At 46.7% G+C, this 26,548-nt stretch overlaps 1 protein-coding gene across 1 annotated transcript; it reads left to right on the top strand.

Moving 5' to 3' along the window:
- The first annotated feature begins 684 nt into the window (after positions 1 to 684).
- PSKH1 (protein serine kinase H1) lies at positions 685 to 25,971 on the top strand. Its single transcript, XM_058813638.1, has 4 exons — positions 685 to 860; positions 1,657 to 1,819; positions 2,878 to 3,903; positions 25,069 to 25,971. Exons 3-4 carry the CDS (start codon positions 2,965 to 2,967, stop codon positions 25,384 to 25,386), a joined length of 1,257 nt encoding a protein of 418 aa, XP_058669621.1. The 5' UTR covers positions 685 to 860; positions 1,657 to 1,819; positions 2,878 to 2,964; the 3' UTR covers positions 25,387 to 25,971.
- The last annotated feature ends 577 nt before the right edge of the window (positions 25,972 to 26,548 follow it).

Below are 26,548 nucleotides of genomic sequence, written 5' to 3'. Positions count from 1 at the left end.
CGGTGAGGAGCTCCAGGGGCCCGTGGGGCTGAGGGGTCCGGGGTAGGGCTGAGGGGTCCCAGAGCCCTGAGGGGTCTCAGGCGGGGCTCAGGGGCCCCAGGGGCTGCTGTGAGGCCCGGAGCCCCTCACGCTCCCGGAGCCCCTCAGCCCCTCACACTCGTGGGGCCGCGGGCGGTCCCGGGCGGCCCCGGCAGGGGGCGGTAAAGCGCCCCCGCCCTCCCCGCGCCTCGGCCCCGCCCCCCGCCCCCTCCGCCAATCGCCGCGCGCGGTGTCCCCGCCCCTGGGGCGTCCCCGGCGCGCGGTGATGACGTCAGGAGGCGGTGCCGCGCCGCGGCCGGAGTGGGCCGAGGTGAGTCCGGGATCGGCGCCCCCGGGACCGCCCGGCCCGGCACCGGCTCCGGTCCCGGCTCCCCTCCCTTTCCCTCTCTCTCTCACTCCGGGGACGGCGGTGGTGCGGCCTGGGAAGCGCGGGCGCGGCGGGCCCCGGCGTCTCAGCCGTGCCGCTGCCCGGGGCGCTGGGCCGCGGGGCCGGGCGGGCCGGGGAGGGAGCCCTGGCGGCTCCCGGTGTCCCCTCAGCGGGACGGGCCCGGTGCTTCCCAGACTGGAGCCGAACCTGCCGCGGGAGGAGCTCCCGGCACCGGCCCGGTCCTGAGTCCCCTTTCCAGTATAGCCACAAGCGGCCTGGGCTGGAATGAGTTTGGAAACAAACGGGTTTGGGATCCCGGCTGGTTTGGCTGATTCTGGCCCTGCCTCCGGCAGCAGCCCCAGCCCCGGGTTTCCCCTCCGAAATGCACCAGGAGCTCGCAGTGGGCATGCCAGGTTCTGCCAGGTTCTGCCAGGCAGTGAGAGGCACGCTCGAGGTGCGTTAGTGACACGGCAGGCGAGGAGCTCAGTGTCCGAGGGGAGAAGCATAAATCCCGTGTTCCTTCCCACCTCTTCCATCTGTAGTTCAGATAGTTTGCCACCTGCCAAGTATGTGATTTCCCACTCGGAGAGCTTGTAATGCTTGTAATTTGCTTTAGTGCCTTTCCCCACGTTCTCGGTGGTTACTGCACAGGAGTATGTCCTGCACTGATAGGGACATTTTTGTTGCTGACTCTGGTTCTGTAGCCTTCACTGGAACACTCAAGTGTCAGCATGTGCTGACATGCTGGAGTTGCTGCCAGATCTCAGTTAATGCCATGAGTGGATTTATAGATGATACTTTCAAGTGATTCATTCTGTTTGGTTTCAGTTGTGGGTGGGATGTTTTACACAAGTCCTTCTCTACATGTTGAATTACTCTGTAATAATCTTGTTTATGGATGCTCCCTTCACAGAGGAATGTTCCATTTCTCTGTGAACTTGAAATGCTTTAAGGTTCAATAATGCTGGGAAAACTGTCCATGGGAGGCATTATTCAGGATAGGCCAGAGCTCTTTTTATCATGATGCTTTAATCTGAATGAAGCCCCACCTCCAGGGCAGTGCTTGGTGGAAGTCAGCTAAGCTTTCTGTCAAGCTGTTTTTCATTTCTACTGCCTGCACCCTAGTACAGGCATGGCTGGGTTGTTTGACCTCAGGGTGCTGCCAGGAGGGAACTTCTCCCTTGAGAAGTTACTTTGATGATGTTTGATTATAAAACTGAATCTTAACTAAAGCCTGGTTTTCTTTCCAGGTTGGATGAAGAGTCTCAACTTCTTCCAGGTGTCCCTTTAAAACATTTCTTATTTCTCCACTTCCTTCTCCCCATGGAAGACAGGCTGGGGTTCCTTTTCTGCTGTTCATGCTGAGCAGTTGCTTGGAGAGGTGGTGCTTGAGTGGAGATACACCTGGTGATGGTAAGACCTAAAATCACATTTTCAAGGCTAGTGGGTTTCTGACACATATTGGTGGGCTCTGAGTCAAAAAGGGCAAATGTGGAAGTGCCCAGTGACTGCCAGAGCCACAGGTGGCTTCCCCATCTCCTGATATTGTTTTAATCAACACATAAAGACTTGCCCAGGTGCAGCTGGTTTGGTTTTGTTGGGATGAGCAAGAGCTCCTAGTCTGGAACAGCTGGGAGGAATTCCACTTCTTACAGGCAGCTCCAGTGGAAGGCCAGAGGTGCCACTTTGTGCCTAAAGATGTAAAATAAAGCAAAATTGAGAATGTTGAAAGATGTGACAGCCCACCTTGATTTCTCAGGGTTTGGAGGATGAGGGATTTGCTGACTAAAAGCTGCTCTGGGCAAGTGAATATCTCCCTTTCAGCAGGGGCTGCACCTTAAAGCCAGTGTGCCTCTGGCTCCATATTCCTGCCTCTTCTGCTCTTCCATTGATCCCCAGCAGCAAAGTAGTGAGAAGTTTAAGACAGTGTACAAATTCAATATAAATAGAATCTTGTGAAGATGGGTTAAGTGTACAAGTTGCTGAGGTACTTCTGGTGAGCAAACTCAGAGCTATTGGGTTTGGATTGGCTGCTGACTGAGAAAGTTGAGCAGATCTAACAAAACTAAAGAAAATGCTTGACTTTGTTTCTTTATTTGATTTTTATTAAGCAATTGTGTCTGGACAAAAAGACCTCCAGAAGTCTTGTGCAGCCTCCACTGCTCTGTGGCTGATTCAGGGCTCAGCAGGGAGCAGAAAACAAACGATCCTCAATAAAGAGAGATACTGTGTGATTTCCATGGACACATCTGTTCTGACCTTGAGTGCGTGTTTGTAGGCACTGCCTTCACTCACTCATGATGAAAGCAGCAGAGCACTGTGCATGTTCTGTAGCAGAGAGAAGTGGAAATCCCATATTCTCAGTTTGTGATAGCATGGTGCTATTGTTTTAATTCAAATGGGGGAAAAAATCTTCACTACCGTGATTCCTAAATTCCTCTTTATTCGTTTCTTCTCATTCTTTTTCGAAGATTCAAATGTGGGAATCACCCCGGATGTGGTTGCTGCTGGTGCTCCCCTGGGAACATGCCTTGATAGGGAATTAACACCAGTCAGTGATGGGCTGTGGGACCAGCAAAGTGCTTCCCGAGCCCCCCAAGGATGTGCAGCTAGACCTGGTTAAAAAAGTGGAACCTTACACGGGCCACAGTGACATCTACAAGCATTTCATCAAAGATGACTGCGGGGCTGTCATCAAAGCTGGCTCCCCCTCCCCTCCCCACCACACCAACCCCTATCCCGGGAGCGCCCTGCCCGCCCAGCAGCCCGAGCCCCGCAAGAACAAAGTGGCCAAGTACCGCGCCAAGTTCGACCCGCGCGTGACGGCCAAGTACGACATCAAAGCGCTGATCGGCAGGGGCAGCTTCAGCCGCGTGGTGCGCGTGGAGCACAAGGCCACCAAGCAGCCCTACGCCATCAAGATGATCGAGACCAAGTACCGGGAGGGGCGCGAGGTGTGCGAGTCGGAGCTGAGCGTGCTGCGCCGCGTGCGCCACACCAACATCATCCAGCTCATCGAGGTCTTCGAGACGCAGGACCGCGTGTACATGGTCATGGAGCTGGCCACCGGCGGAGAGCTCTTCGACCGCATCATCGCCAAGGGCTCCTTCACCGAGCGGGACGCCACGCGCGTGCTGCAGATGGTGCTGGATGGAGTGAGGTACCTGCACACGCTGGGCATCACCCACCGCGACCTGAAGCCCGAGAACCTGCTCTACTACCACCCGGGCACCGACTCCAAGATCATGATCACCGACTTCGGGCTGGCCAGCGCGCGCAAGAAGGGGGACGACTGCCTGATGAAAACCACGTGTGGCACCCCGGAGTACATCGCCCCCGAGATCCTGGTCAGGAAGCCCTACACGAACTCGGTGGACATGTGGGCGCTGGGGGTCATCTCCTACATCCTCCTCAGCGGCACGATGCCCTTCGAGGACGACAACCGCACCCGCCTGTACCGGCAGATCCTGAAGGGAAAGTACAGTTACTCAGGCGAGGTGAGTGTGGTGAGGGGCAGTCAGGCAAGAAGCTCTGTTTTGTGGAAGCAAACAAACTGTATAACTTTGTGAAAGTTGTATGTTTATGACAGCGTTGGATGCATGTGGAGATTACTCTCTTTAAAAGACATGCGTACTTCTGGGACCTCTAGGTCTTTTTTTATCCCCCTCTCAAATCCATATGCATGCAATTTCACAATAGGTTCATACATATTCATTTTTACAGATTTTCACTAATTCTTTATCAGAAAGAATTCTTAGGTCAAATTGACCTGCTCTTGTAGCAGTCTCTGTTTCTGTCTGCCCCTTCCCCTTATTTCTGTCCTTCAGCTGAAGCAGTTTCTCCCAGTATAGGCTTTTTACGAGAGCAGGCAGTCAGACTAAACAGCTATGTTTCCAAACTACAGACTTAACTCAAAGATGCACATTTCACTTAAATCAAAATGGATTTCTACTCTGCAAAATTTCTACTTTGTGTCAGCTCTCTCTAGGTGTGTCTCTGTGATGACCAAAAACTGGTTGTCCTGTACGTGCTAACATTACCAGGGGTAAAAAAATCTGTGATTCTGGCTTTTAAAATCCTTTCCCATGTTCTGTCTGCTCCCAGTGCAGCATTGCGAGCTCCTTTAAAAAAATGTGTGCACAGAAAGAGGAAACTTGGTGTAGAACAGAACTGGGATGCTTGTGGGTTTCTAGCTGCTGTTAGAGGCTTTGCAGTTGAAACTTGTGCCAGGGTGTTTGAAATGTGGCACATGTATCACTAGTCTGATTCCTGACATGAATCCAAGTGTAGTATGGAAAACAGCTTTGCTGAAAGGTTATGGCAGGCAAGGAGCACTTACTTCTTCCATCTGGAGGTGGGATTATTTCAGAAATTGATCTGCATTGCTTCCTGAGCTTGGTATGTGAGAAAATGGAGGATTGAAGGATAGTTTTCATGGGTAAGTATGGACAGAAGAATCTTGGGGGATAATTTTTAGGAATTCTGTAAATGATAGTGGGGCCTGAAGGTGCTTCTTGCTCTTCAGAAGAAACAATTTGAAGTAAACACTTGTAAGTAACATCTTCACACTTCTGATCAGAACCCTGTTGATATTAGGAATGAGTGTGGCTGTTGTCATGTCCTTGCCATGCCATGCCCTTGACTATTGAGGGCAGGTCTGTGTTCTCTGGATAAAAATACAGAGCTGAAAATCTTGTGTAGAAAGGCTGTGTGAATAACCAAAGGCATGGCCTGGCTTCTGTTGAAGAATGAGTGAACAGACTAGGGCCTTTCCTCTAAAAAAAATTAACATTTGAAGGGGGTCTGATCAAGCTCAGTGCAGCCATAGGCAATCTGGAGAGAGTGAATTGAGTGTTTTGAAGGTTCCCTGGGGTAATTTACTTTGATGTCCACTGGTCCTTGTACCAGAACAGATTGGTTTTGAGAAATATTGTGAATTGCAGCTAGGCCACTGAAGCCTTGTTGGTTGTATGCAGAGGTAGCAATGTGCCACAGAGAAAGCATTAAGCTCTCTATTTAGAAAGTGTCAATGCACAAGCCTGAGGCATTTTACTTGTTATGCCACCACAAATTGCACACTTTAGGAGGCTGTTATGGATACTGTGTGTGACATGAGTGGTTATTTTGGAAAGCTGTCGATGCTTTACCGCTTGGAAAGCAAATATGTGTCAGCCAGCAGCCTGTATCTGTTGCCTGGGTGCTTTGTGTTCCTCTAGAGCCAGGGAAAATGGATGCTTTAATTTACCAGTGTAATTAAGCCTATGCCCCTAAATTGCACGGTGCTTGACTGCAGGCAGGTATTGGCAGGAGGTGCAGTAAAGAGGCTGTTCATTTTGTGAATAATTTCTAGGAGAAGACAAAGTGAGCCAGAGGTTTAAAGCTGTCTGTTGTGTTTCCCACAATCTTGCCAGCACTCTGGGTTTTTAAATGCTTCTGAATTTTTGGTGTTCACAGGCAATGCCTCTTCTTTCTTTGTGTTACAGTGGAGGAAGTGAGAAGATGTCAGAAATGAGGTTATTGCTAAGTTTGTCAGACTAATGGGAATGGCAGGAGCCAAGTCCTGGTTTCTTTGGAGTAGGAGTGGGCAGAATACTCGAGTGCATTGCCAACAGCATCTGTCTTGGATGGATGCAGGAGCAGAGGTTTCATGGGAGCAACTGCTTTTCTTCTCTGTAATCTGAAGGTTGAGGATCTGAAACAGAAGAGGAAATATTGAAATAAGCCTGTGAACTGCAGAGCTGACAGCTTGAGCTGTGTGGCTCAGACAAGTTCCAGGGGGGAAGGAGGGAGCTGTCTTCAGGCTGTACCATGGCAGGCAGCAGCAGTGCCCTGAGTCTCGGTGCTTTTTGAAAAGTTTGACCCCAAAACCTGGTCACAGAGGACAAAGCTGTATTGAAAGAGGAACAAAAGCCAAGAGGCATGCTGACCTGAGAAGCAGCTCCATTTTCTTGGAAAAACAAGTGATCTCTAGTCCAGCTAATGTAATTGCTTTCTGGCTGGGACCCTGTTACCCCGGCTGCTGTTCCTGGAGTGTGAGGTCTGTTTGAAGAGGCCATTAGCAGATCAGTAGGAGAGGTCTCCCACAATAGGTTATTCAGGTACTGCTGACATCACTGCTCTGATTATCTCTTATATCTCCGCTACTTTTTGAACTGCTTCTGGTAATGGCTAGGATGAGGAAGGAAGGACAGCTGGCTTTGTAACTGGTGTGCTTTTTTTTCCTGAGCATCCTGAGTAAGGGTTAGGTGAGCTATTGACACTGCTTTGAATGTAGCCTGCTGCAGAATTATTCTTTTTCACTTGTTTTGTTAGAACTTACTAAAAAGAATGTTTGGACATAATGATTTCATTTAATTTTTAATTTAAATCTTGGAGTTAAAACTGATTTTTGGGAGCTCTTTGTAGCTTAAAAAGTTGACTGAGGAATAAAGCTAGAATTTCATTCTTAGTTTCCTTTGAATTTGCAAGTGCAGAATTGAAGATTGGACCATCATTATCCTGCTGGGACAGGCTTGCTCTGATTCTTTTTCAAAGCTTCTCCTTCTGTTGAATACCAATACTTTTATGTTACTTTACACACCTGGGAAAATCGATGGCATAAGTGGAAGATAATGTATGCTATGGTTAAATTGGGAAATTTAGCTAAGGTGTATGGATTGTTCTGATTTTGATATCTGATCTGGACATACCATTTCTCTCATGGGCTGTTCTCCTATTCATAGAACAGAATCAGCTTTTTGTGGTATGCTCACAGTGGGTGAGGTTGGTGTGTGCTGCTGTGGGAACATGTCTTAATCAAATAACCAAAAAAGCTTGTTCTAAATTATGGTGCTAGTGGATGCATTGATAGAAGAGACATGCTTGATATATGAATGAAGTTGGGCATTGCAAGTCTGCAGGAGCTCTGCAAGAGACTTAGCAGCCTGTGGAGAGATGAACTGGTTTTGTGTGGCTTAGATTTTCCAGTGGTTTTTGGTAGAAATCCTCACCAAAATCTCTTGAAGGAGCTTTGCAGCCGTATTGTGACAGTGGCCTTCACATGGATCAGGAGTTTTCTGATAAGCATAGGTGTGAAATATGTGGTCAGTTCCATAGGGAGGGACAAAACCAGAGAAGATTGAAGGGGCTGTTGCCTTCTGCCTGAAAGCCAGCAGGAGGAAGTTCCCTAACAGACCTGCAGAGTCCCTGATGGTACAGGCCATTCACAGGGTGAAAACAAGGGCTGTGGACCTTGCAAGTTTACCTGAGTTTGAAGAGCAACTGGACAAATTCATGGAAGGCACATTGATGGAGAGAATGACCAAAGGTTAGAGGAGAAGCCTGACTTGCAAACTGTGTGTGCATTGCATTTCTCCTTTTCTCTCCTTGAGCATTCAGAATCTTAATGATCTTCTGCCCTAACTTGGAGTTTAAAGCACCAAGTTAAATGCAGGTGTTGAGTAAGCTCTGCAGATCCTGTATGGATGGATTCATGCAGGAAGAATGCCCTTAGTTACAGGAAAACCAAGTTAATCTGGATGAGTAGCATGAATGGTGTTCCCATAACAACTCAGCCTGTGTGAGTAAAAAGATAAACCACTTTCTCCCCAAGCAGTTTTTCTTGCCTGCAGCTAATAGCAGAAGCATGAAGCACAGAGAGTGCAGGCAGTGCATTAGCAAACAAACTACCTGTGCTACCTGGCAGAAAACAAGATAAAAATAAAGCCATTCCAAGGCAGCTGATGCGTGCTCACAGGATGAGTCCTTACCCAAGCACGTCTGCAGAGCATTTCCAAAGTGTCCTCATAATTGTCCTCCTTGTGGGGGCTGCTTAAAAGGCTGTGGAGGACTTGTAATCCCTCAAATTCCTTGTGACACATAGTGGAGGAGACAGGTGACAGGCTTGTCAAATTTCAGTATTAATTTCCTGCATTTATTCAACATTTTGAGAGAGAAGGGGTAGAACTTGAAACCAGACTGTTTCTGACTCAGCTGGGAGCTGGTTGCTGAATTGCCCATCCCACCCCAGAGGGACTTATCAGTCATTGCATTATGAATTATGATGACTGTGGTTGGATTTCCTATCAAATGACTAGCTTAATATAAAAAAGGCACAAGCAACAGAAAGAAACTGTAATTATTCTTGGTAACCTCCTTCCCCTAAAAGTTGCAGATGGAAGTGTGTAGTGGCAACTCAACTTTCTGTTCTGCATACTTGTATTTTATTGTAGAAACTGGTCTTCTATGAGGGAAAAAAAGTTTACTTGCATATCAGAGAAAATCCCTCTATAATCCTTATCACCTTCAGGAGAATTCAGTCAGTATAGGACAAGCATTCTGAAACTTTGGATGAGGTTTTGCAATGCAATAAGTTTTGCATTGATGCTGTGACAGGTCTGGCCAGCTTTCCCTGAAAGAGGGAAAACTCTGGTGATCTAATTGTAGCACATCTGTTTAAGGTGGGCAGTAAGGCTGACTGCCTTCCCTGAATTTGGACTGGAGTACATTTTTGGGAAAACATTCAAAGCTAGTTTGAAATAAAGCCAGGATCAGAGAAGCAGCACTGCCCTCTAATGCTCTGTTGGTCCTATATATTTTTTTAATACAGGAGATAAAGTCCTGTAAGTACAAGAGGCCAGAGAAGCTGTTAGATGCCCCCCTTTATTGCAGATTTGCCTTTGCAAAGTGTAGAGCTGTTCTTTGCTCCAAGAGGAGCTCAGTGCAAAGCCACCTGATTCTTGTGGAAGTTTCCTTGGCTCAGTGCCTCAGCAGGAGCCCTCCCTTGTGGGGTCCCCAGAAGGCAACACTGACACTTGGTGTGGCCCTCCATGCCTGTGCCAAGATGGTCTTTAGACCCATTAGATGCTTTTGCAGGGCAGTCATCACCTTGGCCTCTGATGTCTGTGCCAGAAGAGAGGAGAGATTTCAGAGCAGCAGGGTGGCCAATTTTCCGTTCTTTCCCCTGGAGTTTGAGTGGCCCAGGCTGTTGAATGTAGTGTAACAAAGAAAACAAGGATGGGGCAGCTGAAGGCAGGATTTTAAAACACATTTGTAGTGCTTACTGGTGTGAGCATATAAGTCTCTAGGACCATGTTTTAGCCTTCTTGGGGGCTAAAAGAGCTTTTTGCTTAGAGCAGCTGCTGTTTGTTCCTGTGAGCCACATTAGATGGTAGAAGTGTTTTACAATAGTCCTGTTCTTAGAGTAATGCAGGCTTTTTTTCCCCCTAAAAACTAGAGCTGGCTTTTTTTCCCCATGTAGGGAAGAATTGTTTTTTATATAAATTGTTGAGCCCTTTGCTTGGAAGAAGTAAAACCCCATCAATTTACAGAAGAATGTGCTTTTGCATTTCACATGGCTGTGTGAAAGCGGTGATTTTGAAGTAGAACAACAAGAGTGTTGGCGAGCTGCAGTCACAGGGCTCTGCTGAAAAGGACACTCTGCTCTCCTTTGAAGAGCTGGAGCACTTGAACAGGATGAAAGCTCCTCTCCAAGCCAGGCACAGAACACTGAAGCCTGCCCAATACATGGACTTCTCTTGGCTTCTGCTCTTTCTTTTCTTTTAATGCACCAGCTCAGTGGCTGGGAGGGTAGGTGTGTTTGTGTCCCTCCAGCTCCAAGGGCTGAAGTGTTTGTCCAGATCTCTCCCTCTGCAGGGAGGGACATCTTTGGAAATGTGATAACCTCAGTTAAAACCTGGGAAATCCTGCTTCCTCCTGCATGGATCAGTGACCATGCTCCTGCAAAAACTCAGCATGCTGCATTGGTAAGCAATTTATTTACAGGTAGAGAAACACCTTTTCCAGTGAAAGGGCTTTGAAACCACTGCATGCATTTGAAAATCAAGTCCCCCTTGCTCTGGCTGCATCTTAAGATTCTTTTTGAAGTTTTTTCCTCCAACAGAATTGGTATCACAAGGCCCTTTTACAAAATCTCTCCTTTTGCCTCTTTACCATGTACCTCAGCTTATGTTGCAACACAGCAGTGGAGAGAACCCCCTGTGCTAGGGCAGGGTAAGCAAGGAGAAGGGGTCATTTTCTCTGCCTACATCTGCCATTTCCATACTGCTGCAGTGTTAACACTTTATATTTCACAGAATTGTGCATGTCATCAGGACAGGGTGGAAACTCTGTCTAAGCCTCAAAGCCTCTAGAAACAAGGAAAGCAGGGAAGGAATCTCCGTGGGGAAGAGGAATGTGGGTTTTTCCCAGTGATTTCATTCACAGCCCTTTTTCCTTAGGACTGCTGTCTATGCCAGTAGTACCTGCAGGCTCAAGGCTGAGTGAGGGACAGCAGCTGAGCATTTTGGTTAAGATTTTTGAGGTGAAAGACTGAGTTTGAGGAAGTGGTGCACAACGTATTTCATGTAATATAAGGATGGAGGAAGGCAAGAGCCACATCTGGGGGGAAAGGATTTACAGTAGTGCTGTGGTTTGACATATATTTTCATTCCTTCATCTGGAGGCCCTATAAAATCCTGTTAATGGTGGAATAGTATTTCTGCAGAATTAGGGATGTAGGGATAAAGGGACATTGGTAGGGTAGAAAAAGAATATTAAGTTGCCTCTGTACAGAATACACATTATTAACAGGAAGGATTTGAACTATCAGCTACCATTGGTGTTTTTGACTCCTTTACATTTGCTTAAACATAGCCTAGGCCATTTTCTCTTTTACCTTTGGCTGATTGAATCCTTGGTTTTCCAGCTGTGGCTCAGATGTGTTGTTTTTTTCTGATACCTTAGTGGAGGTGTATTTTGAGGCAAGACATGCTATTGCATGCTAATTGACTTAAAACCAAGAGAGTGAGAATATGTGTTAATTCTGCAGTGGGAAGAGCTGTGACCTGCAGGAAACCTGTCCCTAAATACAGCAGCTGTCCCCTCCTGCCCTCCTTGGAAATGGTTACCCAGGGGTTGGAGTTTGTGTTGGGAGTCCAGCTGCTGGTGCTGCTGGGCTTGAGCCAGGTGCAGCCCTTGAGCAGGGTGTGAGCACTCACCTGGTTCTCTCCTTGCTGTGGCACACGTGGGAGTTATCACAGTTTGTGGGGTGAGTGGATTGGGTGACATCTTCAGCTTCAGCTGGATTTCCTGGACCTGCTCTGCTGAGGACCTGAGGCCCCAGATGGCTGTATGCAAGTACAACACCAGGACAGCATCTGGGGGCACAAGGAGGACTGGCTGGCACCTATAAAACTTTTTTAAAGTGAGCTTTCAGGGGGGAGCTGTAAAAGTGCTGCACTCTGGAGGAAATTACAGCATCTTCCTGACTGTTCTGAGCCCCAGGCTGAGGCTTTGAGGTTTTGCAGAGCTGGCACCTGGCTGTAGTTCCAGCTGCTGCCCCTGCTGCAGATTAAAAGCCACTTTTGTTTAATCAAAACTGAGCTCTGTGGGGAAGGGCTGTGAACATGTACCTTGCTGCAAATCACCGTGTGGCCTGTAATTGACCCTGCCTTGGAGAGAGGCAATTGAACCTGATATATTTGGAACAATCTGGCATTGGAAGATGTTTCAGATTTGCTCTGACCCGAATTTGGGACTTCCCTAGCATTTGCAGTGTGCTCCTGCCCTGGGATGTGAGGAAGGAGGAGTTAAGCAGTGTGCTTGGCATAGGTGGGAAGTCAAGGTTTTAATATCACATTGTTGAAATCTCTTTTCAACTGCAGAAACTGTTTTGGGGAATTCCTGTTCATGTTGAGCTGGAGGGCTGCAAAGGTGCTTCCTAAACCCAGGGGTTTTCTTGGCAGTCTCTTTACCTAATCCTTGAAATCCCTACATCTGACAAGATTGCAGTTGCAGAGTTGAGGCTGTAGGCAGAGGGAGCTGGATTAGTTGTTTGGGGCTGGAAGGGGTGGTTCAGGCTGGCAGTGGTGCATCCGAGTTCCCTGGTTTGGACCATGAGCGGCTCCTCCTCTCTCCAGCCTCACCCACCCCCCTGCTTTGCCCCCCTGCTGCCCCAAGTGAGTGACAAGGTAGAAAAACCAGGCATGTTTTCTAATGCCTTTGTTATTTCAAATGGATGTTTTTTATAGATTTTCCTGAAAACTGAGCTTTTACTAATGCACCAGATTAGTGCTGATTGGTGACATGGGAGCCGTTCACACAAGTCAAGGAGAGGCAGAACGTTCTGGAGGAGGCTGTTAAGAGATGCCTGCTGTTCCTGCAGGGTTCCCCAAAGTGCTGGTGTGTGCCTGGCTGTGTGTCTGCAGCTTGTGAACTTCATAATCATGGCACTCCCTGCACATCCAGTGCACCAGTACTTCAGGCACTCCCTGGTGATTAACCAAAGAGCCTGGTTTGATGTCTCACAAAACGGAGAATTGTGCTATCTGATAAAAGTATTTGTGTGTTTCCTACCTTTGTCTGTGTCTGAAGAGTGATTTCTAAGAACCTTTTTAATAATCTGATAATATTGAGAATGATTATGTGGCTCACATGTGGAAAGGTTTCTCTTTACAGCTGGGGTGACTCAAGACTTGATATACTGTTTCATCAGTGCTGATGGGGGTGCCTGGGTTACCGTTTATACCTCTCTACACTTAGTCCTTCATATTTCTTTATTTGTTTTTAGCATTAGTCCAGCTTCAGGAATTCTGGGTGGCATTCTTCAGCTACCATTTTGCTTGAGAGGCTGATACTGTAAAGCTAAGGAAAACTTGACACTTGGCTGAGAATGTAAAATAATTTAATGGTAAAATCCTCTTCCAAAGTTACAGGAGTCCCCATACCGCCGGTGTTTGGCACTGGTGCTTGGCAAGGATGGATCTGACATTGAAGAGATCTTCAGCTATTTCATGAAAGTGTTCCATGGTCTCTGAAAACTTCCTTTTTGGAAATGAACTGTGAAGCAGGGAGGGCCTGGGGACCAAATCTTGCGTTTCCCCAAACCTGGTGTGTTAAAAGTGATATTTACTTACTGGTGGCTCATCAACAAAGTGGAACATGGTAGTGATGGTGGTTCTCTAGAGGTGGCTGAAGGTGCAGAGGTATTTGGGGGTTAATTACCAACCTAGGTGAGGGACATGCAGGTATGTTCATTATGTTTGTGGATGACATTGAATTGGAAGGGCTGCAAAAGGCATTGAGTTCCAGATAGCCCTGTCAAATTTGAGCCATTCAGTAGCAGGTGTAGTTTAGTTTTTGATTTTTTTAAAGTAAGAGTAAGTTAGTGCACAAAAATAGGTGAAGAACATAAAATTAGGGGGTGTTGGCTTCTCAGAGAAGGAAGTGTCTATGAATCACAAACTATTGTGTGAGAGCAGTGTGATACTTGTGGGAAAAGGTGAATGTACTGAGGTGTCTGAGCAGAAAGGCAGCGTGTGCTCTGATCCTGCTGTGTTTGGTGGCTGCTGCAGGTGCCAAGCTGAAGCTCTGACACTTCTGGGCAGCAGACTTCAAAAACACCACAGGCCAAGCAGAGAGACTGGACAGGAGATCAACAAAAACAATTGTGAGTCAAGAAACCACAGTCTCTGGAAAACTAAAACACTTTTGGCTGTTTGGCCTGGGGAACATGTTGTCATAGCAGTTTGCAAATATGTAAAAGGCTGCTTCAAAGAGGAAGAGGAATAATCTTTTTTCCAGATTATGTCAAACAAGAGTCTTAAATGGCACTTAGAAAGATTCACACTGAAGTTTTTACAGAACTGGTGTCTCCCACTCCAAAAAATGTTTACCCAGAGGATTTCTGAAGCTGTCTTGTGGAACAAGTGAGGCAGTCATCTGTCAGGAGTGATGCATCTCTGGTGGATCCTTGGGGGCCATGGGATGGATTGGATGATCCTTGGGTGTCTGTTGCAGCCCTGCCTTCACCCTGATTTCCCAAAGCAGCAAAGTTTATGGAACTGTGCTGTCTGTCTTTCAGTCTTCTGGAATTAACTATTTAAATGCTAAGATCATTGTCAACCCAGTTTGAGCAATGTGTAGATTTCAAAGTTGCTCTGAATTTTACAAAGTCAGTGGCTCAGTAGGAGAGAGAACTAAAGCACGTTCTTCCTGCAGGAAAGGTAATTGAATATCAACCCAAATTTACCTGAAGGTGATCAGCACATGTTTGTTTCTGAAGCATTCAGGGCACACTTGACCCTGTTGAGCATGTGGGATGGAGCCTGGGCAGGGATATGTGCTGGGAGGAGGGATGTGCTGCTGCTCTGGAGGGGATATGACAGTGCTGTCTGGGGGCAGGGAGGGGAGAAGCACTTGAGAAATAGAAACCTTGGTTACAAGAGACCTTTGGAGAGCTCTAATCCCATTCAGCTTGAGACAGGAGTGTTGCCAGCACTAGGTCATGCTGGCTTGACTTTGTCTTCCTGAGTCTTGAAGGGCTTCAGGGATGAAGATCCTCCCCCTCCCCAGTGACCTTTTCTAGGGCTGCACCACCCTTCCCCTGGTATTTCCTGATACAGACCTTCCAAGGCACAGCTTCTCCCTGTTGCCCCTTCTTTGGACCTGTTGTGTGGCTCTGTAATCCTTGGAACTACTTTTAAATAAATGTGGTACATTTTAAAGAAATGCTATTAGATTGCCCTTAGATTCTCTTTGCCAGACTGAACAAGTCCAGCTCTTTTGACCCCTCCTTGCAGACCATGTGTCAAGGACCCCTGGCTATCTTGGAGTTCTCACCTGGATCTTCTCCACAGTGGTTTTGAACCTGGGGATGGCCAGGCTCCACAGTAGGCAGTATGACTCCACATGGAAAACTGAAATGGTTTAATCTTCTTTTGGAAAGAGAAATACCCCAACAATGTAGGTGAGAACAGGGTAGGATTTTAACAGGGGAAAAGATCACCTTGGTGTAAGATTATGGCTGCAGAATTAGGAATGTGTTACATTAGGGATTTTTGGTTTGTCCTTTTTCCTTCCTGTGTATGTGCAGTTTGGTGCAGTGTCAGTGACATACTTTGCTTTTCAGCAGGATCTCTGTCTCCATAACTGAATAGCTGGGATGCTGAAAGAAATTTGAGAAGAAAATACAGAGAAATGTGTTGGAATGGGATCTAGAACAGTTATCCTGCTCTGAATTCTAACAAAAAAGTCCCAAATAGTGACAGGAAGAGCAATTATAAACCAGTGACCCGGGACTGAATTGTGGAAAACCTAGCAAGCCTACTTAAGAGTGTCTCCTGATGTTTTGTTTACTTTAAAATGGCTTACATCCACCTTGCCTACCCAAAACAGTGCTTTCTGAGAGAAAGCCAGCAATGGCATTGGGCCACGTGGCCTGCCTTGGGAAGCACTAAACCTGGGCTTTCAGGAAATGCTGAGATGAGAGAGGCATCATTTCACCTCTGAAACTGTGACAGGGTTGGACTCTGGTTAAAACTGAAAGAGTGACTATAAGGAAGAAAGGAGAGTCAAGGCAGACAGGGGGGCAGCTGGGGCTTGGACATTGCTGTGTTTGCAGCACAACTCCTCATCTTGGTCCTTGTGGGTCCCTTCCAGCTCAGGATATTTTATGATTCTGTGACACATTGTGTGCTCTGGGAGGTTAAAGGAGCTGTCCAGAGCAGCAGAGGAAAGCTGGTGCAGCTGGGGAGCAGAGCAGGGTTGGAGTAGCAGCTAAGACTGTCGTAGGATTTACTCCCCCTTGTTCATTCCCTCGTAAGCACCCGGGGCTTGTGCACCGACAGCTTGGAGCTTGCAGGAGGGGTTGTGTGGGAGGTTATAAGCTTATCTGTTCATCCCCCACCACTGCTCTAATCAGTGTGATGAAAGATATTCTTCCTCCCTGGGGAAGATCTTTCCTCCCTGTCAGGAACTGCCATTTCTTAATTAAACTCTTACTCTGAATTTGTACGTAGAAGCACATATTGACTTCAGCTCCAGTTCACAGCCAATACTCTCTTAAGGTAATAGTTCAGAGTGAGAGAACATAATTCAGCTCAAATTTGAGTTTTTCCAGAGTAAAAGCACTGAAGATGTCAGGATACCCAGATGTTAGGACCAGTCTGGGGAAGGTGTTTTCCAGTTTAGTTACTGCAAATACTGCTGTGAGTATTGCTGGTGCTGTAGCAGTACCTTTGGAAATGTTTGACTCATTCCATTTTCATGGCAATCTCCAGCACTGTATACTTGGTGATCTCATTTGTCACCTGCATCCTTCCAAGTCCAGGTCCTTAACCCTGAGCTTCCCTAACAGACAATTTTTCAGTCAGGGTAGTGGTTAAAGTCCCCTGTGTGCAGCTGTAACTTGCTGACACATTTTTAAGAGACGTAAAGCGATCCAAACTGCAATGTGGTATTACCCCATTTTAACAGCTATTCCCTAAGCATTGCACTTAGAAGGGCTGCCCCTGGTTGGAGAGAGAAGCTTTGTGTTTATTGTTTTTTGTAGCTGCTGTAATTTTAGTGCATGATTCCAGCTGAATACTCAGTGCCTGTCCAGGGAAAATGGGCTGGCTATTTCCATTCGAAAAGCTGGGTTATAGAAGTTCACCGCACCAGATGGCTGTGCATACTTATAATGCTCTGGATTATTAAAGGGCTGTTGTATTTTCCTCTTTCATCCTTCCTTTATTCCTCCTCCCCACATCAACAAATTAATGCTGAATGCTTGGGAATCTGCCCTGCACAGACTTTAGCACGTTTCATCTTTTCACTGGAAACTTTTTGTTCCAGCTCTTTGGAACGAGTTGGTTTTGATCACCTCGTTGCAGTTGTTTGGGGGCTGAATGATGCCTGGGATGGTGCAACCCTGGTGTTATTGCAGCCCCAGCACAGCCCTAGGCTGGTTTGCCATGTCATGTGTCACAGTTGCAGTCCCCAACCTGCTCCTTTGGAGTTGACACTTCCTGCTTTCTGATGTCATGTGGGAATCTCCTAAATGAGACAGAACTGCTGCATCATGCATAAATAGGTAATGCAATGAAGAGAGTTCTTGGTGACATTCTTAGAATCATTAAGGTTGGAAAAGATCTTTTAGAGCATCAAGTCCACTTAATTTCCTTCTCAAAACTAACAGCATGTCACTTGTCTGCCACCAGAAATGTCAGAATTTTAAGGTGCAGCTGTTCTGAAAAATGACAGAAGCTGGAGAGATGTGCCCTGCCTTCAGCACCACACATATATTAGCTTAACTTATTTTTGTGAAAAGAAAATAAATTTAAGTCATTAACTTGTGTGCAGTGCAGGCTTTGGTGGCCTCTTTACAGCAGCTCCCATTGCAGGCAGAATAAAATTCAGGGACTTGATTCTGGTATCCAAAATTTGCTCATTTTGATCAATAGATCAAAAGAAAACTGCTCTGCCTCCAGAGTGTTGGCTCCCACCCCTGCCTAGGTCCCTCCAGTTGGGTGAGGAGATGTGCAGTGGTCACACAGGTCAGGGTTTGTTTCCAGCACCTGTTGGGAGCTCTCTGCTCACATCAGCTGCAGGGAGAGAGGTGAGTTGGCTGTTCAAACCAGAGGGCAGCACAACAAACCTGCAGTTGTTTGTTCCCCACACACTGGCCTGGCCAGTGCCTCAGTAGATTTTCTGCTGCTGTGAATAACAAGCAGGGTGGTGAAGGGATTCAGTGACACAGAGCAGAGCGCTGCACGCAATCCCCCAGCCTAAGTGACACTCAGAGGAGGATCTTTCTTCTCCTCCTCCTCCTTCTCCAGCCTCAGAGCCCAAGTCTGAATAAAACATAACACACTTGAGAGCTCTTTAAGGCATTCTAAAGGAGGCTGCTTTCCCCTGAGTTTGTTACCTAGCAGAGCTGGAGTTGCAGATGGGTGAAGTGCCCTGTGTTTTATGCAGTTTATAGAAGTGTAGGAGATGCTTTGTAGGGAATGCTAGTGTTCCCTCAGAAGCAGCAGCTGGCATTCCTGAGGGACCAGGGCAAAGTGTCTCCACCATGGGAGTCTCTCCCATTGTCACTGAGGCTGTAAGACAGGCTGTGGGATGGGTTTCATACTTGGTTGAAGTGCTGCTAATTCTGGACTCTGTTCCAGTCTCTCTCTTGGGTTGATGTAGCTCCTTCTGCAGCCCTCTGGTGACTCATGCCAAGGAATGGCTGGGCTGAAAACCCCAGCTGAAAAATTTACAGAAACTCCCCAGTTTGGCTCACTTTGTTTGCACAAACCAAACTATGTGTGCTGGCACAATGGGGAGTGCAGCATCAAATGGGAATGACAAGAGAAATGTATTCATCTCCTGAGATGTGGAGCATTGCTGCTAATGGTGACAAGGACATGATGTGAAGGCAGTTCCCTCTGACCAAGTGGATGCATTAGCCCAGTCTGTTTGTTGGGGCAGGCTTATTCCCAATAAATCTACTGCAAAGTAGATACCTGAAGGTTTTGTGTGGGAGAACCTTGCAGGAACCCATGTGCTGCTATGGGGCTCCTCAGTCTCTTTGGTGCTTTGAGGCTTCTGCAGTGCTCAGACTCATCCTAGGCATCAGTGGGACTGGGATACAGTATTTTTCTTAGGAATTACTGGGGCTGGGATACAGTATTTTTCTTAGGAATCACTGGGCTGGGATACAGTATTTTTGGCCTAAGAGCAATCTTTTGCAGCTGTGATAACATGCTTTGTGCTTCATGTTTTTGTAAGGAGTGACTGGCAAGGGAGATCCAGGCCTTTCCTTCGCCTTCCTCATAAACATAGTCTTTCTTCTCCTGAAAACAACATGTAACTTAGGTGGGAGTCAGGAAATTAGAATGTATCCTTCCTTCAGTGGGTACTGTTGAGTCTAAAAGCAGAGCTTGAAGTCAGATGATTGTTCCTTCTTTTATTGGCACTCAGCTAACCAGAAGATCCCTCTGCAGCTTTGTGCAGCTCTTCTGCTCCCCCCACTTTTCTTTTCCTTGTAAATTGTGCTGAATCATGTTTTTAGTCATTCTGCTAAATTCTAGAGTTACAGACATTACTTTCCAGAGGATGTTTAGTCCTCCCTCCAGAATGAGGCCGATAGTCTCCAGTGTTAAATGAGTCTGTATCCAGGATTTGTCTCATGAGAAATCAGGTTTTGAAGCAGGCACTGCACCAGGTATCCCAGACAGAGGACATGATTGCTGTTGTTAAAAAAACTGGTCAGATGTAGGAGGTCTCTGTTGTCATTCAGCTCCAAATGTGGCTATTCCACTTTTTTTTTAAGGTATGTGAGGGTGCTGAGGCCGTGGCAGAGGGTGCTCAGGGAAGCTGTGGCTGCCCCATCCCTGGAAGTGCTCAGGCCAGGTTGGATGGGGCTCACAGCAGCCTGGGCTAGTGAAAGGTGTCCCTGCACATGGCAGGGCATTTGGACTAGATGAGCTTTAAGGTCCCTGTCAACCCAAACCATTCTGTGCTTCTCTACAGAAAGACACCAGAGCTTTATCTTTCTGAAGCAACACAGTCCAACAGAGGGAGCAGAAGCTGTACTCAAACTGCATCACATTTGAAATTGCTTTCTAGAGGAACAGAAATGCAAGTGTTGGTGACTTCTCTTCATTTTTGTGGCCTTGTTGTGGCATTTTTGTGGCACAAAAAAGCAGGATTTGTCATTGCAGCACTGAGATTTAAAGGCAAGGCTCTCTGATAGAGTTTAGCTGATCCAACATTTCATGGATGGGAGCATTTTCCTTCCAAGCCAGTGTCTGTGTCTCCTCAGGCAAGCAGATGGGCAGCATCTCCTCTGGATTGCTTCAGTCCTGTCACGGGAGCACACTTCATGTCCTGCACTCATGTCCTGCCCAAACACACCAGTGTCAACCTCCCTCAGCCCCCCACAACCCTCTGCTGCTGCCTTGCAGCATTAATTTGGAGGGTTAATGGGATTTTGCTAAGTTAAAACTGCTGTTTTGTCAACTGATGCAAGTCTTCTGGAGAGTGGATGCATTTCTCCAGGGACTGAGGTTGCAAATTGCATGGGTAGAATGTAGCCCTACGTATTACTAAAGAAAAAGCTTCAGTAAAATAGGAAAGATGTGTGTGGTGCAGCAAATCAAACCTCCAGCTGTGTAAACAGATCAATAAACTGATTTGTGTTTGCTGACCAGAAGAAAAATCTAGTTGCAGGTACTCCATATTCACCATTTGTGGTGAAACTAGAGTAATTGGAATAATGAGAAATCCAATGTGCTTCTTCTGTTTGGAGTTTATTCTTCTTTAGGATTCATTAAACTGGACAGGCCTCTCAAGGTTTAGGCTGGTTATGTATCACAGTTCCTAGGCCTCAGACTTCATAGATTTCTTCAAATTCCAAATCATCACACTTGCCATCTTTTAATAAGACTTGAAAATATTGAAGTAATATTATTCCTGCTGTTTAGAGGCTCATTTCACTCACCAGAATCTCATTTGACTGAAGTTTGAATGCATTTGGACAGCAAAATAGTTCCTGGGTTGCCTCAAATTCCAGATTTCTGCAATTACTTACGCTTGGAAGAGAAAATAATGCTGTCCTGCATGTCCTGAAGATGTATTTCCAAGTACTGTTGTGCCAGTTCTCAAATACTTTTCATTTGAGCATCTCTTGCATTTCTTTTGACTTAGGTAAAAAAAGGAGAGGCTGGAGGTGCTGGCATGATTGTATTTCTGTGAGGGACCATATTCAGAAAGGTAAAAGATTTTAGGGTAAGAGGGGAAGAAATACCCAGGAAAAACCATGAAATTGGAGTTGTGTGGATGTGTTTTCTCCACCTGAGAGGAACAAAAGCTCTTTCAGGGTGGGGATCTTAAGTCACTTCAATTGCCAGTAACAGAAATGAAGATGGTAGTGAAGAGTTCTTAAGAAGTTACTGCACAGAGAGCAAATTGTCATCTGCATTTACCTTCACTTTGAGGGAAAGTTAGTAAATTTAATAGATGTATCATTAGTTGGTAAATTTAATAGCTGTATCATTAGCTTGGATGTCCCATTAGGATTGTTGGGAAGTGGAGAATGAGCCCTCTGTGAAGGAAACAGAATGGGGTGAGCTGTGGCTCTTGGGAGGAGGAGAAGGAAAGAAGGAATTGGGGGTTGATGGAGTAGCCAGGTAATGATGAGTTTGTGATTTTAGCTGAATGAGTAGCTGAAAGGGAGCCATAAAAAAACCTACAGAAATGGGTCTTTAAAAGCTTTTCAAGGCAAGCTTGGAAGAGTGGAGGCAAAGCCTCTTTTTGCCTGGGTTCCATTTGGATCTGGAAGAGGAGCCCGGAGTTTCTCTGCAGCTGGAGACCCCAGTGTGAGGGGAAGGTGATGTGTTCCCAGCTGACATATGGCACCACCTGGGATCAGCTGAGATTATGCCAATGAAGGCTAAATCCTGCAAGTTGATTCCCCTTGCTGGTATTTAACAAATGAAGTACCTTATCCAAAGTCTGTTGGGAATCTATAGGCTTGCAATGGGATTTATATTCCCCCATGGCAGGGCAGATTCAGCTTTGTGGTTCTGTTGGTGTGAATACCATGAAGGTTGAGCTCCTCAATGGTCCATCAATCTTCAAAATAGACCAGTGTGTTCAGTTAAAATTGAATCTTTATTGTGGTTTCCCTGATTAATTTGGAAAGGATTTTTTGCTGTTTTATTTACCTTCTTTATAGACACCTTCATGAGTCTGTGATCAGAATTTGTCCCTGTTCTTTTCTAACAAGCACCTGTTTTTTTCTGACCATTCACTGCCAAGGTACATTTATTTCATCAGCTAAGAAAAAGCCATTAAAGGCAGATTGTGACAAATTAATTTTACTTATATATTATATTATAATTATATTCTTTACAAAGCAGTAGATGAGGGAAGAGGAAATGGCATCAAGTTGTGCAAGGGCAGGTTTAGATGGGGTATTAGGAAGAGGTTCTTCACTGAAGGTGTGGTCAGGCACTGGAACAGGCTGTCCAGGGCAGTGGTGGAATTACCATCCCTGGAGGAGTTCAAAAGGTGGATGTGACACTTGGGGAAATGGTTTAGTGGTGAACACAGCAGTGCTGGGTTAATGGTTGGGCTTGATGGTCTTCAAGGTGTTTTCTAGCCTTAATGGTTCTATGACAGAAAAGCTTAAATGTTTAGAATTTTTTTTTTGTTGTTAATGGATTTAATTATTGACATGTGAAGTGGTATCTGATCTGCTTCCTCCCTGAGTATTTCCATTTCCATTCGGAATATATTCAGGAACATTTATGTTTTTATACATGTACCAGTATTTTCTTTATATCAGGTAGTTAATATAATTTTCAGTCTCTTCCCTTGCATAGTTACTGGCAGTGACCATGTATCCCATTTCAGCTGAGTGAGCCAGACTGTTTTAGTCCTTGTAAGATAAGACTGTGGTACCCTGATCCCCCTCACAGCCAGTTCCTCAGCTGAAGCTCAAGTTCACCTTTCCTGGCCATGCACTGACAGGCTGGGGCTGGGAGCAGTGCTGTAACTCTTACACCATCCTCCTTTTCATTAAAAATTCCTCCCAGGGATCTGTTCTCTTGCTGGTGCCTTGAGTCTTTTGAAAAGAAAATTGCTTTCTGTAGCAATGAATTACAAACCTCCAAAAAATCAGGACATATCTTTTTTAGACCTTCTGTGCAAGAAAAGGGCATTATTTCTGGTTGTACAGTCAGTGAACCCTGAATTTTAAAATAGCTGGGTGCTTTTCTTCCTCACCCAATGAAGAGAAGAATGAGAGACAGAGAATAGCAGAGTTTTGCCTTTTTAACTAGGCAGGGGTGGGTCCACTCAGTTACATGTATGTCACCATTATTATATGGAAATCTTCATTGCAGAAATCTGCTCAGGCTTTTTCTTAATGCAGCTTGAGATGTGATCTCCACAGACTTGAAACATTCAGTATTGGTGGTTTCAGGACAGGTGAGACCCCCAAAGTACCCAGTGATTGCAGAAACGTGCTCTTGCTGGCTCCATTCACCACCTGGGGTTTTCTGCTGGCCATGCTGCCTCCTCCTCTCTACCCTTACAGTGGGTTTTGTCACATTTTTCTTCCCAGCTTTGTCCACATCCACAGCCCAGCTTTTACCTCATGCTGAAGGAAATGTTCTCACTTCCCACCTTAGTGCAAATACAGTGTTTTGTCACAAATGAAACAATTCAGCATTTGTGGCTGTAGGTGTTTGACTCATAAGTTATTATGGCCATTCTTGGGTGTGCTGGGAGGATATTTATTATAGGACTAATTAATTATTTTGGGCTTATTTCTTTAAAACTAACATATTGTAAAACAAATTTCTTCCTCTTTCTGTGGTAAACATTATTGCAAATTTCTTATATCTAACATTTCTATGTATTTAGAACAGTTTATGGGGTTGTTTCCAGCTGGGCTGAGCTGCTGTACCAAGGTTAACCAGGTAGCAACATCTAAATTCCCATGTTGGGAGTGAGACCAAATTCCACAGCAGAAAATTCTGCCTAGTTTTGGTTCCAGGATCAGTGCAGAGGTTGGTGCTTCCTCCCTAGACATGTGCCTGGAGATGAAGAGTCAGAAGAGCCCTGGGTGTCAGAATCCATCCCCTGTGAGTGATAGGGCTCCTGTGCCTGCAGGAATGGCTTTGTGGGATAGAAAGCACTTAGACAAGAGAGGGTCTTCATGGAGATACAGTTACTGTGCTTCTGGTAGTAGTTGTAGGATTTTGGAAGGTGATGTGAGAAGATGGGGTAGGAAGGACCAGCAGCTGGAGCAGGACATAGGTCTGGGAGCCTGTGTGTGTCGTGGTGCAGCAAATGGAGCAAACACAGGTGTGGGGGAGTGTGACTGAGTGTGACTGCTGGTGAAAGGGCCTGGAAGCAGGGGTGTCCATGTGTGTGTGTCTCTAAGGGCAAGGACAAAACTCCAGGAAGATCTGGGGACCAGATGGACCAGGGAAGGCCCAGCCACTGCTGGAGAGTTGGTTGGGTCTGGGGATTGATTGATGTGGGAATACATAAAATCCAAGGGTTTTGGGAAAGCTGCAAAAGGCAGGCCTCAGAGACAGCAGAACTGTGATTGTAGCTAAGCAGTAGCCATGAGATAGGTCAGCAGAAAAATTATTTAAAAAGTAGAAAAGTAAGGACAAATAGAACAATGGTCTGTGTATTAACACTTGTCTAGAATAACTCCCTAGGCTGCAGAAAAGTTTATCTAGCAAGATACTAGGAAGTATTAAACTTAATAATGGAGCTCTGTGCGTTGTGTTTTAAGGTTTACAAGCAAGTATTGTATTTGAGATAAACAAGCATTGTTTTAACCAAAGGTACATGTGGTTATAGCAGTTAGATAGAGCTACTGTCAATGTGCTTTTGCTTTGTGTGATTGGTCAAAGAACTTTAAAAGTAAGTTGTTACATTAAGTTCTTTGTCTGCTGCTTGGGATGTGAGCTGCTGGCATCTTCCCATTGTCATCACCATGTAATGAGACTGGTGCTGGAGAGTAAAACAGCTCAGGGCACGTTCCCAGCAGTCCCATCCCATTTGTGATTTGTACACAGCCCCTGGCCAGTGATAGACTGAGACCCTTGAGTGTGTGCACATGGGTGTGTCAGTGCCTGCAGGGTCAGCTTCTGAGTGCCTGAGCCCAGCTGCTGCGGGGATCTACTCTGCACCTGTGTACCTGCAGATATTTCCCACTAATTCAGCCTCTTCCCCTAACATGGAGTTGTGTCTCATTCTCCTTGGGCAGATACTGCCAGTTACAGCTTGGAAGATTTGAGGATAAAAGAGAGAAGGGAAGCAGCAGAATGCCCCAAAGCACCTTGCAGACATGGGAGGAATTAATTAATCAGCAAGGATGTCTCATTCCAACCACCTCTTTTGTGTTTCAGCCCTGGCCCAGCGTGTCCAACCTGGCCAAGGATTTCATCGACCGCCTGCTGACAGTGGACCCCAGCGACAGGATGACGGCCCTGCAGGCCCTGAAGCACCCGTGGGTGGTCAGCATGGCAGCCTCCTCTTCCATGAAGAACCTGCACCGCTCCATCTCACAGAACCTTCTCAAGAGGGCTTCCTCCCGCTGCCAGAGCACCAAGTCAGCTCAGTCCACCCGCTCCAGCCGCTCCACCAAGTCCAACAAATCGCGGCGCGTGCGGGAGCGGGAGCTGCGCGAGCTCAACCTGCGCTACCAGCAACAGTACACGGGCTGAGCTTGAGTCTCTGGAAAGGAAAATTCAAAAGGAGGACCCCTGCCACAGGTCTGCTCTGCCCTGCAGGTGTGCACACACTCAGTGAGGAACAGCCAGGTTCCTCCCTCCCTCCCTGCAGGAGGTGTCCCCCTCACCCCGTGCGGAGGAAAGGGAACCTCGTGGTGGCCGTGCCAGCCTGCGAGGGTCTCATGCCAGGAACGGGGGAGTCATTGTGGGCTCAGAGCCTCAAGGAATTAAGGAGCCACGTGGGGAGAAGAGCTCCTTCTGTAGCCCAGGAGCTTGGTTGTTCATAGTTATTTATTAATTCCAGAGCGTTTAGTTTGTCTCACTTGTGTACGGAAAAAAGAAGCAATCACTTGGTGTGTCTGTGCGTGCACGTCCGTGTGTGCACACACACGTGTGGGGGTGTATATGTATTTAAAAATCATGGATACTCAGATTTTGGGCTGGTTTAGTCAGACTCCGTGGTGCCTTTGCAGCGAAGCTGGAGTGAGTCATGTGCAGTTAGAAGTGGGATAGCTGTGACTCACTGCTGTGCTGCCCACCAGCTCCTCGCCAAAGAGATGCCAGACAGCAGTTTTCCACCAGGGCTGGGAAGCTGTGAGATTTCCCCCAAGGGCTGCCATCCTCCTGATGACGTCAAGGGCTCACTTGATGACATCAAGGGTTTACCCCTGGAATTGTCCTTTTCCTGTTTGCAGCAAGACCAGTGCCTGTCATGCAGGGTTTGTTGTTCTTGTGGCTCCGTTGTGTCTCTGATGTGTTGCACACCTTGCACCTTTCAGAAGAAGATTGAGAAGGTTCTTGTGTGCTAAGGGGAAAAAGAGGGGGGAGATTTTAGGGATGTGCTTCCCACCCCAGAGGTGGGATGGGCTATAACCACTGTAAGCACAGTGTTACTGACCATGTCACTGCCCCAGAACTTTGGTGGTGCCAGGCTGCTCCCTGCCTGCAGATTTGACAGGGCTCCCCTGCTTTGTGTGCCTGTGCAGCCCCAGCACTGCCATCCCTGCTTTGGGACAGTGGTGGTGGGAGCTGTTGGGGTGGCCACAAAAGGCTCCACAGCATCAGGGTAGGGGCTTGGGTAGTGGAAGCCCAGTCTGGGAGTGTCAGCAGTAGCAATACCCTGGAGACATTGTACAAGTGCCCTAGAGCTGTGAGG

This window comes from Ammospiza caudacuta, chromosome 13, assembly GCF_027887145.1.
Source record: "Ammospiza caudacuta isolate bAmmCau1 chromosome 13, bAmmCau1.pri, whole genome shotgun sequence".
In the NCBI taxonomy this organism is placed as follows: Eukaryota; Metazoa; Chordata; class Aves; order Passeriformes; family Passerellidae; genus Ammospiza; species Ammospiza caudacuta.
Note: the sequence above shows the minus strand (reverse complement) of the source record. Positions and strands in the feature narration are given on the sequence as shown.

Coding starts and splice junctions, on each gene's coding strand:
- PSKH1 (XM_058813638.1), top strand. CDS start 2,965: ATGGGCTGTGGGACCAGCAAAGTGCTTCCCGAGCCCCCCAAGGATGTG. Junction 3,904..25,068: donor AGTACAGTTACTCAGGCGAG/GTGAGTGTGGTG, acceptor TTTGTGTTTCAG/CCCTGGCCCAGCGTGTCCAA.